The 14,249-nt window shown below is 47.5% G+C and overlaps 1 protein-coding gene across 1 annotated transcript in view; it reads left to right on the top strand.

Annotated features, from left to right (window-relative positions):
• CLIP2 (CAP-GLY domain containing linker protein 2) overlaps positions 1-13,556 on the top strand; it is a gene marked incomplete at its 3' end in the record, with an annotated part of 54,686 nt that extends 41,130 nt beyond the window's left edge. The window contains exons 8-15 of the mRNA XM_009074880.1: positions 2,124-2,228; positions 3,790-4,734; positions 7,120-7,177; positions 8,641-8,724; positions 9,143-9,299; positions 9,809-9,968; positions 10,831-11,016; positions 13,494-13,556. Coding sequence (XP_009073128.1) covers positions 2,124-2,228; positions 3,790-4,734; positions 7,120-7,177; positions 8,641-8,724; positions 9,143-9,299; positions 9,809-9,968; positions 10,831-11,016; positions 13,494-13,556 — 1,758 coding nt within the window. The remainder of the gene's footprint in view (positions 1-2,123; positions 2,229-3,789; positions 4,735-7,119; positions 7,178-8,640; positions 8,725-9,142; positions 9,300-9,808; positions 9,969-10,830; positions 11,017-13,493) is intronic.
• Positions 13,557-14,249: the final 693 nt, after the last annotated feature.

Genomic DNA, 14,249 nt, shown 5'->3' with positions numbered 1-14,249 from the left:
CCCAGCTCCCTCAGCCTCTCCTCATGGCACTTGTGCTAGAGTCCCTTCCCCAGCCTCTTTGCTCTTCTCTGGACCTGCTCCAGCCCCTCAATGGCCCTCCTGAACTGAGGGGCCCAGAACTGAACAGACTTGGAAAATAGCAGGATTAATAGATACTGAGCAAGAATATCAGATGGGACATAGATATCTTGGCTGGAAACTTGAGTGTCAGCCTGAAGAGTGCTGACAGTCTCTTTGAGAGGTCCAGGGATGACTCTTGTAATTGGTCAGCATCTTCAGGTAGCCACTATCTGATGTGCTGCCCCCAGTTAAGTCACTAGTATCAATGGAGTATTTATTCCTGTGAGTAAAATCAATCCTGGAGCTCCACCTTTATGTGGATCTTTGAGCTTTGCAGAGAGCAGAACTAATTGTATTTCATTAATTAAAGTATTTATTTTTCTTATGAGGATGCATTCAGCCAACCTTTGTACTTAAGTGGTATTATTGGTGGTTTTGATGATATTTGGGTGGTTGAGACCACATCTTTCTTCCCTCCTTCAGGGCTCAGAGAGACAGCTAAAATATGGAGTAGCCTGAACTCAGCTGGCAGTTCAGATCTTTGCCATCTATCAGTACATGTACAGTGATATTTTTCAAGCCATAAAACATGAGTTTTTGCAAACTTCAGTTTCCATCATTTGTATACAACTAACAAAACTTGCTTTATTGTAGGGAAGGGCAGAAAATCCTTAAAGCTGGTTCCAATAGAAAAAGGGGGAAGCAAATAATTATATGGAAAATGAAGGGCATAAAATGGGGGTTAAAAATTGGTTCTGAGCAGGTTTGTTTGCTTTTTCAGGTAGCTCCAGTGGAATTCCACAAGGAACATGTTGGTTTTCTAAGCTAAAAAGTTGTGAAGGCCACAGTCTCCATGCATTATCCCATGTCTCCTTTTTTATTTATGGGAAATTTTACATGCTATTACAGTGGTCATTGTGGAGTGCTGAGGTTTGCCACCCCGTGCAGCTTTGGGACACTTTTGCTTTAAAAGTGAAGGGCACTGAAGCAACACCCAGAGTCAGTGCTGCTGGATTTGGGCAGGTTACATAAACTCCTTGGGCTTAGTTTAATCATTTGTCTAAAAAAAACCCCCCAAAATAACCCAAAAAAGCAAAACCAACAAAAAATAGTTCTGTTTTCTTGTGCCAAGGCTGGTAGAGTCTTAGTATGCAAAAAATCACTTTGAAAATCATGTCAGCCCTATGCAAACCCAAAGCAGTGATTTGTAGAACAGCTTGGTATCTGTTTCTCTGATCTGCTTCAGTGCAGTGCATTTCTGGTTTTACAGCACAGTGGCCAGTATGACCTGCTTTTTCTCCCACTTAGTGCAGCCTTCAAGCTGACTCTGGAACAAAAAGAGGATGGGAACTTCCAACTCTTTTCAGTCTGCCTTGTGGTTCCTGAGGAGAGATGTGGAGGATCATTGCAAGGTCTCTGCGTTCTCTGTGTGGTGCAAGAGCCTTGTACTGGTCGGAGCTTTGCTTTGTAGGAAGTGTCTTCAGTTGTTGCAGGAAAACACAGAATAATCAGAGTTGGAAGGGACCTTTGAGGATCATCTAGTCCCAACTCCTGCCATGCACAGGACTCCCTGACAATCCACCCTGTGCCTGAGAGCATTGGCCAAACACTCCTTGAGCTCTGTCAGGCTGTGACCACTGCCCTGGGGAGCTATTCCAGTGCCCAAACACCCTCTGAGGGAAGAACATTCTTCTAATATCCAACCTAAACCTCCCCTGATACAGCTTCAGGCCGTTCCCTGGGGTCCTGTCAGTGCTGCCCCTCTGCTTCCCTCTGCATTGGAAACACTGCAGCATGTTTCTAATGCAGAAGGATGGTTTCCCATCACAGATTCAATTTTCTTGTGAATAGCCCCTACGAGTACCACGTAAAATCCCATAGGGACTGTTTGGTTGGATTTCTCCTCCTTGTTTGGATCTTTATTTTCCTCCTGTTGTGAACTGCCTTTCCTTGTCTTGTATGCTGGAGATGATGTTGCAGCCTTCTCTTTCCTTCTCTTTCTCTCTCTCCCTCCCTCCCCCTTTTCCCATCTCCACTCTTCTTTCTTCCCTATGTGTGACCAGACTCAGACGCAATTGGAGCATGCCCGAATACGGGAGCTCGAGCAGAGCCTGCTGTTTGAGAAGGCACAGGCTGAAAAACTCCTCAGAGAATTAGAGGACACCAGGGTAATGGATCCCCACTTGCCCTGCCTGCAGAACAGCTTGCCCTTGCGTTGATGCTCATGATGCCTTGCTTTGGGTTTCTTTCTTTTGGGTTTTGTGGGCTTGATTGATTTTTGGCTTGAACTTAAGCTTCCCTGATTTTTTTGGTTTGGTTTTTATTTGCTCTCTTTCTCTCTCTCTCTCTCTCTCTCTCTCTCTCTCCCTCTCTCTCACTCCCTCTCTCCTGGAAATAGTAGTATGATATGATTTCTAGCTTTGCTTCTCGTGTGGGGACTTGTTTCTCAGACTGAGTTTGCTTCTCTGCCCCATGTCACCATCTGACACATGAGCTTTTCACAATTCATTTTTCAGTTAACATACCCCAATAATATCTACACCCTGCACAATTCATTCTGCCTCGAGTTCCCTCCCAGGCTGTAATAGGAAATAACATTGCAATCAGCATTCCCTTTGTCCTCGCTCCAGCTGAGGGAGCTGCCACCTGAAATGGAAGGTACTGGTGGATGCAGGTGGGCCAGCTCTGATCCTTGGTTGTGCCTGCAGCAGGACAGGTTGCCAGGATGAATCCTGAAAGCAGCCAGATGTGGAAAGGGCTTTTTCATGCTGCTGTGGTGTGGGAAGCACAAACTTGCCGCAGTGAGCTCATTTCTCACTGATGGGTTTGAGAGCTGCAGAAAACACAATCATGAGGGTCTCCAAAAGGTCAGGATGGTTCAAACCCATCTGTGCCCATCTAAAATCACCACCACCAGCCTCCTGGGCCAGTGGCTGGTGGGGAAATGGCAATTGAAATGGAGTTGAATTGATCAGTTGGGTTTTGGCTTGGTTTCCTTGTTTCTTCTGCCTTTTGCTAGTATTTCATCTAGTCAAATCTCTTCTCCATCCATAGCTGCAGAACCCTGAACTCCCTGTGACTCACAGGTAGCTCAGCCCTGCCAGGTTACATTCAGATTGTAAGACATTTGATCCATAGCCCTTGTGCTCACCATGGCCAGATTTATTGTCTTGCATCCTCTAGCCTCCTGCGTTATTTCCTAATAAACTCTAACAAGTACTCATGTGTAAAAATCCCTTTTTTACACCAGGGTAACCAAATTATGATACAGAAGAGAGAGGTCTGTAGGCTGAGGATTGCTGAGCAATAAAGGAAACATGATATGCTTAATGCTGGTTTCGATGCTTGTGATCTTCCTGCATGTGCAGTCACATCTCTGTGCATTATCTAGCAAGATGCCTGGTCTGGAAATATAATGCCCTTCCAGGACATTATTTTTCATAAACCACTGTTGCTCTCCAGTGAATTTCAAGGTTTTTTTCCCCAAGATGTGTGTTTTTCCAGGTTTGTATGAGGAAAAAACAAGCTGCTATTTGGCACAAATGTAACTGAATTATCAGTGCTCTTTACCCTGGTGCAAAACTTTGCTCAAGCTGGAGGGTGCTGGGTGTTTGTTTGAACTTTGACTAATATACTTTGGATTTACTCCCACTGGAGCACCCTTACTACAAGAGCAGGGTGCAGTGGTGAGAGGTGGGCCCTGACTCTGTGTTCTCTGTTGTGTTGCAGTTGACCACGGTAGCGGAGAAGTCCAGAATCCTGCAGCTGGAGGAGGAGCTGAGCCTCAGACGCAGCGAGGTGGACGAGCTCCGGCAGTGCCTCAGGAGCTCTCACCAAGCAGAGACCCCTGAGCATTCCCTGGGCCTGCAGTCAGAGGCTCTTCGACTGCGGGATCAACTGCTGTCTGCCAACAAGGAGCATCAGAAGGAGAGCAGCCAGCTCAAAGAGAAGTATGAGAAGACGTTAAAGAAGTACCAGCAGGAGATGGAGAAGCTGAAGTCTGTCAATGAGAAGTACTCGCAGGAAATCGTTGACCTAAAGCATAAAGTTCAGCAAGCCACTAATGAGAACATGGGGCTCATGGACAACTGGAAGTCCAAGTTGGACACGTTAGCTTCTGACCACCAGAAGTCTCTGGAGGACCTGAAAGCCACATTGAACTCAGGCCCTGACACCCAGCACAAGGAGATTGTGGAGCTGAAGGCAGTGGTGGAGAGTATAAAGATGGAGCACCAGCTTGAATTGGAGAACCTGAAAGCAAAGCATGACATTGAGACTGCTGTGCATATAAAGGAGAAAGAGAGTCTCAAACTGAAGTTGCAGGAGGCTTTGGATGAAGTGGAAAAAAGCAACAGCAACTGGAAAATGCAACTGGAAACCAAAAGCAGTCAGCACCTTCTCGAGCTCCAAGATGTGAAGGACAAGTGTCGAGATGCTGAGCTGAGGATGCATGAACTGGAGAAACTCCATGGTGAATACACAGATCAGACACAAGCGATAGCTTTCTTGAAAGAGCAGATTTCTTTGGCTGAAAAGAAGATGTTGGACTATGAAATGTTACAGAAAACAGAAGCCCAGAGCAAACAGGAGATCCAAAGATTGCAGGAAAAAGTACTTGTCTTAGAGAACAAGCTGCAGTCCATGGAGGCCCTGCATCCTTCTCAGCATGCAAATGTATGACTTCAGAGTCATTTGGTTTGTTTACCATCACTGTTGGTAGTCCCTTCTAGCAGTAGCCCTCAGCTGCTGCCTGGTGCAGTTTTGAGGCCTCAAAGCATCTGGATGTTTTCCCTTCCACTGACAGTGCTCTTTGTGCGCTGCATCTCCATGCTGAAGGTGTCTTCCCACTCTGGAAAGTGAGACAACTGGGAGACATGAGTCGAGAGAAGCAAGTGGGGCCACGTCAGGGCTTGGAGGCTGCTGTGGCAGCAGAATAGAGCTGTTGTGATTGGTCAGGGTGGGCACTCATCCTGAGCAAGCAGCAGTTGCTTGCTCAGCACCTGGAGCAGCTTAGGGAGCTGCAGTGAGGGGGCTGAGCTGTGGGATGGGGTGAGAGGTGTGTGTTGGGGGATATGTGTCAGCAGCAGAGCAGAGGCAGTGGAGAGGCTTCACAGCATACATGGGAGACACAGGGAAGTGTTGACTTTGAGGATTACACTGGAGGAGCTGTGAGCAAGAATCGGGATGGCACCAGGCTGGAGAAATAAATTCCCTGATTGACTACAAGTCCTGAGCTCCCCAGGGAAGGCTGGAATAAGTAATAATATGAAGAGGTCAATTTTCTGTGGCCTTTGTGTCTCTTTAAGTCATCCTTTGCTTTTTTTTTTCTTTGCCACAGGATGCCAACATCCTGCCTCTGTGCATGGCACAGGGACACATGGCTGGCTCTGCACTGGGGTGAGGGGGGAGATTACTGCTCATGGCTCCAGGCTGGACCACTATTTATGTTTGGATTTTGCATGAGAAATGAGCAAAAAACCAATTTTCAACTTGTTCATGTGGGGATGCAGAAAATGAAAATAAGCTGTAAAATGTGCACATTTGAAGAATACTGTGTTGAAATCTCTCACTGGTGATGTAATCCCTGTTCCACACAAGAGTTGCCTATGAAGTGAATTCAATGCCTGTGTTTAATTTCCCAACATGAACAGCCCCACTGAAACCAGTTGCAGCTCCAGACAGCAAAGTCAAGCCCATGGATTCCTGTTGGCCAAGTCAGAGCTTCACACCTGCAGAAAGTCACACTGAGGGCAGGAGAGGCAAAAGCCAAGGAGAAATCTACAGCATAAATGGTGTTTCAGGGGTTACTCCAGCATGTTTCACCTAGTAAAGACAGCTGGGAACAAGTATAGCCAGGGCCCTGGGAAAAGTGGATTGTTATTACAGTATGTCACATGTTATAGCTGATATTCAACCAGGAGTGAATGGAAAAGAAGAAGCTGGAGGTTTGTTCCAGAGGCCTTTAGAAAAATGAGAGGGCTCTGGGGGATACTGATACTGGCTTAGGACCAGGGAGTCTTGAAGTCATTATTTTAACTGTGTGTCAATTAAAATCAGGAGAATGTGGGAAGAAATGCCTGGGTGAAAGGCTTTGGAGTGTCACAAGGCAAACTGTTTTAACATGTCTTATTCAATTTGAAATGGCTGCAGTATTAGCTATCCAAGTATTTCACACAAACGTGTCTCGTGACTGCCTTTCCTAGGCCTTGAAATAAGAACCACAACTGTGCTTCCAAAGAGCAGATAAATAGCTTTGCCATACCAAAAGTACATCAGGAAACACATTTCCTCTTTGGGGCTGCTCCTGCTACTGTTCATGTTCCACAGCTCAGCCTAGCTCTTGGGGACTGACCTTGGGGCTCTCAGCAGTGGTGGCCACTGCAGCTGCTGAGTGTGGGCATGTGCTGAGGTCCCACCAAAAGGGAGGAGGCTTGAAGGGCTCAATTGTAGCCTCTGCCATGGCAAGTTTGGCCATGAGTTCTGTGGGCTGTGGCTTTTCACTGAAGTATAGAGAAGAGAATGGAGAAAAGGCAGAATCCGCTATATGCCCAGCATTTGCTTGTTATTATTTTTATTGATGCATTCATTACCTAATAATTATTATTTCATCAGTGTTTGTATAACTTTGGGCATGGAAAGATCCTTCAGAAGTTGAGGACCTTGTTGACTGGTAGGTCTCGAGCTGAATGCTGAAAAGCAGCAGGAGCTTGGTGCAAAGCAAAGCAGCTCTTTAGTGGCTCTGCACAAACTCTGAGTGTGCAGAGAAGGAACCAGAGCTTGTGGGAAAGCCTGAGCTCTGTTCCCTCCCAGGTGAATCCTGCAGTTGTGCTCTGCTGTGGGTTGTGTGTGGGCTCTGTCAGATGGTACTAGTTAGCCTCAGCAGTACTCAGCTGCAGAAGTGACTCCTCAAAAGACTTTTATTTCCCTCTCAGGAAGGATGTAAAACGTCCTGACTTGGTTACTGGATATATTCTGCTTTGGATGGGCCTTTGTGGTTAACTTTGCTTTAAATCTCTGGGGAAAGGCTGGTTTACATCTCCTATTTTACATTTGTTTCAGATGATTGAAACTAATGATATTTCAGAAGAAAAGATAAAGATGAAGGAGACTATGGAAGGTATGAAACTGTTTGTACTTGGAAAACCCTGTTCTGGTGACCTGTGTGCTTTCGAGTCCTCTAACTTTCTGCTCTTGCAGGGACAGCTGTGTGGAAGGGACTTAAAAAGTTGTTTCATCTCTCAGAATTTACTGGAAATCATTTGTTGTCTGGCTTTGTTTTTCTTCTAATTCAGCTGAGCATATGCAGAGGTGGATGGTTTTATTTCTCTTAGCCACTCACCATGCAGATGGTGCAGGTTGGAGGCAGATCTAGGGAAATAAGTGCATTTCCATCCCATCAGTGATTTTTACAGCAGGTAGAATTCAGACCTTGAATGTCATTTGTGGTAGATATTAATGTGACTGGCTTAAAATAATGAGGGTTACTTTTTGTTAAGTTTATGATAAATCAAATTCATCTTTTTAACAAAACTTGGACTTTTATGCACTCAGAAAATGTGTGTAAGTAGCTTTGAAACTGAAATGCACTCGGCCACCGTCACAGAGGATGAGCTGTGACCCTGAGTCTGAGCAACAGCAGAACTGGATGGCCCAGACAGTCTCTATTAGGGTGCAGCAGCCTACACTGTGGTTACTGAGGGCTTCTACAGGCTTAAACTATACTTAATGGAGCCTTTGTTCAGTTTGAGTGTCCCTCCAGCTGCTTGTGGATTCAGACAGAGGTGTTTTGTCCTATTTCCATCTGCCCTCAGTGCTAGCCTGGCAGTGTCCATCAGCCTCATCTCTGTCTTTGCAGGTACAGGATTCTGTAGAGCACAGAGATGCTATAACCCATCCCTGGAAGTGTTCCAGGACAGGTTGGATCGGGTTTGGAGCAACCTGGGCTAGTGGAAGTTGTCTCTGCCCATGGCAGGGGTTGGAATAAGATGAGCTTTAAGTTCCCTTTCAACTCAAACTATTCTGTGTTTCTACACCGAATTGTTTGCTGATTGACAGGTAATTCTTGCCTAGTGACAGCAGAACATAACTAGGTCCAGCAGCCACTGCTCTAAACAGCAGTTCAGTCCATGTTGTTTCCACACTGAATAAGCCCCATAGAGATGGACTGAAAACAACCAGGTCAGATTTGAGCCACAAAAACTTCAAATCTACAGCTCTGAGCGTGGGAATGCATCAGTTCTAGAAAACATGTCTTTTAAATCCGTGTCTTTCAGTGTAGAGGTGACACAAAGATACGTGCTAAAGTTCCTTTAGGTGGCCTTTATTAATGTTTTATTCTCTTTTTCCCCTCCTTTGTGGGTGCTTTCTTAAACCTGTCTGATGTGGCTTCCTGGCTATGCAGCCCACCTCCAAATGCCTGGATGGTGGTGAGATGCAATGAGAAACACCTTTTACCTGTCTCCTGCTGCTTCTCTGCTGATGGAGGGAACCAGCACTGTGCCATACACCCAAAACCCTCCCAGTTCACCAGAGCATTTTCCAACCTTCTAATCTCTGTCTCTTCTCTTCATTCTCCCACAGACCTCCAAGACAAGCTGAGTAAAAGAGACAAAGAGGTGTCATCCCTGGTGTCCCAGACTGAAACTCTAAGGGCCCAAGTAAGTGGTAAGTTTCCCTAATCCAGTGCTGGTGGGAACGAGATGTTTTCCTGCTCGTGCTCTGTACTGGTGTTGAATAAGGGCCCAGGTGCTGAAATGGGCTGGTGTAAAACATGATGCTGCGTGTCTTTTCATGGGTATTGTTGGTAAAAATTCCTTCAGGAGTTTCAGTCTGTTTTCAGGAGCTGGACAAAAACACTGCAGAAGATAATTGCATCTTCTGAGGGAGGGTTTGGCTTGGTGAATGCCAAAAGCTGAAAGAGGCAGAAGTTAGTGGAGCTGGGTGTGTTGTTTGAGATCTCCCCTTAAATAGGGTCAGATCCAGACCTAACCAGGTCTGTGCTCTTAGGAGTGGGAATTGGGAAAAGGCAAAAAGGATTATAAGTAAAGGACTAAGTGACCCTTCTTCCCCCAAATTTCTGTAGCTTTGGAAAATAAATGCAAAACAGCAGAAAAGAAGGCTGACTCGGTGTTCAAGGAAAAGAAGAGGCTGGAAGGGGAACTGGAAGCCTTGACCAAGAAAACACACGATGCTTCAGGGCAACTGGTCCTGATTAGCCAGGAGCTGCTCAAGAAGGAAAGGTCAGTGTCCAGGTCTGGAGAACAGAGCTGGAGACTGTGGGGCTCTGTGTACATTCACGTTCATTCCGGGTGCTGCAATTGACCACCAAAAGAAACGTAGAAGTTGAACTGTTAAAGTCCAGGCCCAGCTTTCCTGTTCTTTGGATATGCTGATGTGGGAATTTGGTTAAAATTAGGGGCTGTGTATTCTCAAAGGCACTGCCCTTTCACTGCTTGCCAGGAGCTGCAGGACAGCTCAGTGCTCTTGTAGATGCTGGATGAAGTCACCTACAAGCCAGGCAAGCTGGCTGCTGCCCTGTTCCAAAACAGAGCCCTGTGCAGGTCCCAGTCTCCTTAAAGCTGACACAGTGGGACAACAGGACATCTGAGCCCCCGGAGTGCTGGGAGTTGAGCTGGATTTGCTCTGGCCTTTCTTTGGATCTGTAGCAAAGGAGGGAGGAAGCACAGCAGGACTCCAGTGCTGTGTGGGCTCTGGAAATGTCTTCACCTCTTCATGCTGCTTCTTCTAGGAGCCTGAATGAGCTGAGAGCACTGTTACTGGAGGCAAACCGGCACTCGCCGGGGCCGGAACGAGACCTCAGCCGGGAAGTGCACAAAGCAGAGTGGAGGCTGAAGGAGCAGAAGCTTAAAGATGACATCAAGGGGCTGCGAGAGAAACTGGTTGTGCTGGTGAGGGCACTAAACCCCTCCTGGGGCTTGGCCTGGGCGCTGGAGGGCTCTGTGCTGCTGTGAGGGGTCCAAGCCCTTCACCCTTGCTCCAGGTGTTTGTGCTTTCTTTTGTCCCACTGAGCATCTGATGGGAACTTCCTTGACAGCACCTGTGAGCTGTGGCCTGGCTTGGCAGCACCTCATTAAGCAGCAGAAATGTCCATATGTCCTTCTCCAGCGTTTTCTGTTCCCACGGGTTTTAGATCCATGGCTAATAGGGGCTAAAATTCGTGGGAGAAAACAAAGGTCGTTCAGCTCTCCCACGTGTTCTACAGTTTTCTGATCTAAGAATAAGCAGTGTCCTCTAATTCTTGTGTACTTCAGTGTCCTCCAGTGGTTGAAATGTGAATAATCGGTCTGAACTCTGTTGGGAACAAACTGGAGCTGCTGCTGGTTGCATGTTGAATCATAGAATCATAAGGATGGAAGGAGACCTCTAAGATCATCAAGTCCAACCCTTAACCTCTCACTGCTCTAACCCCTAAACCCTAAATCACACCCTCCAGCACCAGGTCCGAATGCTTCTTAAACACTTTCAGAGATGGTGACTCCACCACCTCCCTGGGCAATATTCCAGTGCCTGAACACCCTAACAGTGACAAAATTTTTTCTAACATCTAACCTGAATCTCCTTTGTCTCAGCTTAGAATTAGAATTAGCTTAGAGCCATTCTCTCTAGTCCTTCATGTGAGCTGTGCTCTGCCCACATCTGCTGCTGAAATCCCAGCGTGGCTGTGGGATTGACACAGGTTTGTCCTTTGCTGAGTTTCTGTAGTGACTGGGTTTGATCTAACATGCTCCTCTTTTCCCTTTGCTGCATAAGGACAAGGAGAAGTCGGTGTCGGATCAGCGGCGATACTCGCTGATCGACCCGTCGTCGGAGTCGGAGGTGATCCGGCTGCAGCACCGGCTCGTCAGCACGGAGGATGTGCTGCGCAACGCGCTGGAGCAGGGACACCAGATGGAGAAGCTCATGGAAGCAATGAGGCTCTCGTCAGAGAAAACACAGGTATCATAGTACATTAAGGGGTTGGAATGGAGCTAAGAGGTCATCCAGTGCCAACCCCCTGCCCTGGGCAGGGACATCTCCCACCAGAGCAGGTTGCTCAGGGCTTGATCCAACCTGACTTTGAACAGTGCCAGGGCTGGGGCAGCCACAGCCTCTTTCTCTTTGCATTCTTGTCTCCAGAGGTTGGTGCAGGTGGTAATTTATTGCTTCCCCAACTGTAGAAACTAACTAATCTTACAAGAAGTGAGTTGGAACAGACCTTATGAGGTCAGCTAACGTATCCCTGGTGTAACTTTGGCACTTTCATGTGTAAGAACACTCAGGCATATGACAAGATTGTATAATGTCTTCAGCTACAATCCATGGTGCAAAGAGGCAGACAGAGGATTACTGCAGGAAGCCAGGCTTCAAATTTCTGTTGCTGTCAGTTTTTAAAAGTGCTTGTTACAGGGAAGTCTGGATCAAAGCTCCCTTGTTTCTGTGTAATCTCTGTTCATCCTTCCCCTTATGAAGGGGAGCTGTTAACTGGGGCTTTCAGGCTGAGCCTGAGGACACTGCTGGCTCAAATAGATCCTGGTGCGACAGTTAGGGAATTGATGGTTCTTTCCCAGAAGCCCCATTTGCTGTAACCCATTCTGCAGCACCTTCCAGTCTCCCATGTCTTCTCTGACAGCAGCAGCCATTGCCCGGGGACCTGCCTTGGCATCACTCTGTCTGCAGAGCCTTCACTGCAGGATGCTCAGAAGGAAATCTCTGGAGTCCCCTGAGCTGCTGCTCTCCCCTCACAGAGCTCCTCTCTGCCACCCTCAGTGTGCACAGCTGGCCCTGCTGCTTGACAAGGAGTGCAGGAGTTGAGGGGAGCACAAGAGCACTGTGTCTTCATCTCATTTTCAAATCATTACTGCCTTCTGTCTCTGCCTGTAGCTGCAAAGTGTTTGTCCTGTAATAGAGGAAGAGAATCTTTGTCTTCCCCATGTCTTAGGAGACTCTGATCTCACAGGTCTGCAGGAAATGACAAGGGTTTGGCACTAAGACCTATTCTTGGAGAATTTTGCAGTCATTCCTGGGAACTTCTTATTTAACTTCAAGCAAATTGCACCACTTTGTTCATTATTGTGACCATGTACAGTGACAAAATTTCAAGCCTAATTCCTGGTATCCAATATCCTGGTATCCTGGGCTTAGTGCCCAGACTGGGTGAGCTGCAGGCAGGGAATTGAATCACAGAATCAACTGGTTGGAAAAGACCTCCAAGATTGAGTCCAGCCCTACCGTGGTTACTAGACTATGGCACTAAGTGCCACATCCAGTCTCAGCTTGAAAACCTCCAGGGATGGTGAATCCACCACCTCCCTGGGCAGCACATTCCAATGCCTGAGCACTCTCTCCACAAAATATCTCTTCCTAATATCCAACCTAACCCTCCCCTGGCAGAGCTTGAGTCTGTGCCCTCTTGTCCTGCTGCTGGTTGTCTGGGAGAAGAGACCAACCCCCACCTGACTCCAACTTCCTTTCAGGGAGTTGTAGAGGGTGATAAGGTCTCCCCTGAGCCTCCTCTTCTCCAGGCTGAACATCCCCAGCTCCCTCAGCCTCTTGTGCCTGTGGTGGTGGATGCAGACCCCAAGGCTGAGCCCAACAGCAGCACTATTCCTACCATCCAGACAGGATTCACTGCCTGGAAAACGACTCAGGCTCTCCTCAGAGCTTGGTTTGGATTCCTGCCTGTATTTCTTGCCCAGACTAACCTCTATGCTCTAGGGTTGATGATGCACCTTCAAGGTCCTGGTATGGATGGAAGCTGGATAGCTGGGACCCCTCTAATGATAGGCTTTAAACCCTGCAGTTTTGTCTTTCCATAATGTCTGGTTTTAGTGCTTTGTTCACCACCAACTGTGGATGTGATTACCAAGGCCCAAGCACTTGGCATCTAGCACACTGGAACTCCAGGCTGCAACTTTCTTCCCTTGCTTGTGCCAGCTGTACTGTCATTTTGAAGCTGAAGGGCTCCATATTATTCCTGCTAAAGAAACATGATAAATGTTTAAAACTTCTTGTGCTTTCTAAAGATGGAACAGCATGTGCTGCCTTCCAGACCTGTCCCTGGAGATAGGAAGCAGGGAATGGCAAATGTCCTTTTCAGTGCTGGGTGTTGACTGTGCTGTGTTTTGCAGCTAACACTGCCCTGGGCCGAGCGTTTGGGTTTTGGGGATTTAAGAGCTGGAAGCAAAGAGCAGCTCTGTGTCTGTAAGGAACTAGGGGGATGCTTTGTAGCTGAGAGGGATGCAATCCAGCACGTAGGTATTGGGCCAGCGTGCAGAGGGCTGGAAGCTTCTTGCTAGAAGTGAGGTGGGATTTTTGCATCCTCCTTTCCTTGTATGCAGTGGCAGCTAAGGAAGGACATGGCCAGGTTTCAGTGCTTGTAGGCAAACCCACCAGGGTGTCTCTCTTCAGTAAGAATTGTCCATTCTCCATTGCAGACTGTTGGAAATTCTGGGTCTGCTAACGGGATTCACCAGCAGGATAAATCCAACAAGCAAGAGGTAAGTTGTGAGCAGAATGTTGTTTAAATCAGTGACTGCTTTGTGTGGTTTCTTGCCTGCTGTGCTGGGAGCAGCACTTGGATGGGGGCAGTTCTGCCAGCAAAGCTTGACTGTGCCATTCCCACAGGGAAAGCAAAGGGTTTTGCACAATTCCAGTTCCCAGGTGTGGTGGGAACCTCACTAAAAACCCCTTGCAGCCATGGGGAAGGTGCTGGTGAAGGGCACACCAAGGTGCAATGGGTGCTTGCCCTGGGAAAAGAAGTGAGAAGGGAGTTTCCCTGCAGTCTCCTGGGTCAGTGCTGTGTAGCTGTTCTCCTGGTAGCCCAGCTAGAACCTGCTCAGTCTCAGATTTCTGCTGTCCCCTTTACATGGGTGGCACTTGTGGGAGCCACTGTCCAGGTCTCCCACGGTTTTCATGAGGTAGGGTGAGACCTGTAGCCTCAGATTTAGTCTCCCCACAGGCAGGATGCCTGAGGGAGAGGCAGTGTGACCTCCTGGGAGAGCAGTGGGTCAGGACATGGCAGGCCTGGTGGCATTCCACTCCATGCCTCAATGTCCTCTTCAGGAAGAAGACCTCTATGTTTGCCCTCATTTTGCCTAACAAGGTCTGTTTTCTTCCAGGAGAAGCTCTGATAGAGAAGAGGTGAAGAGGATCATTTCGCACCAGTATCAGCTCCTCTGCACAGTCAGGAA

The sequence above is a fragment of the Acanthisitta chloris genome, unplaced genomic scaffold, assembly GCF_000695815.1.
Source record: "Acanthisitta chloris isolate BGI_N310 unplaced genomic scaffold, ASM69581v1 scaffold13865, whole genome shotgun sequence".
Taxonomy (NCBI): Eukaryota; Metazoa; Chordata; class Aves; order Passeriformes; family Acanthisittidae; genus Acanthisitta; species Acanthisitta chloris.
This window is presented reverse-complemented; position numbering and strand designations above follow the sequence as displayed.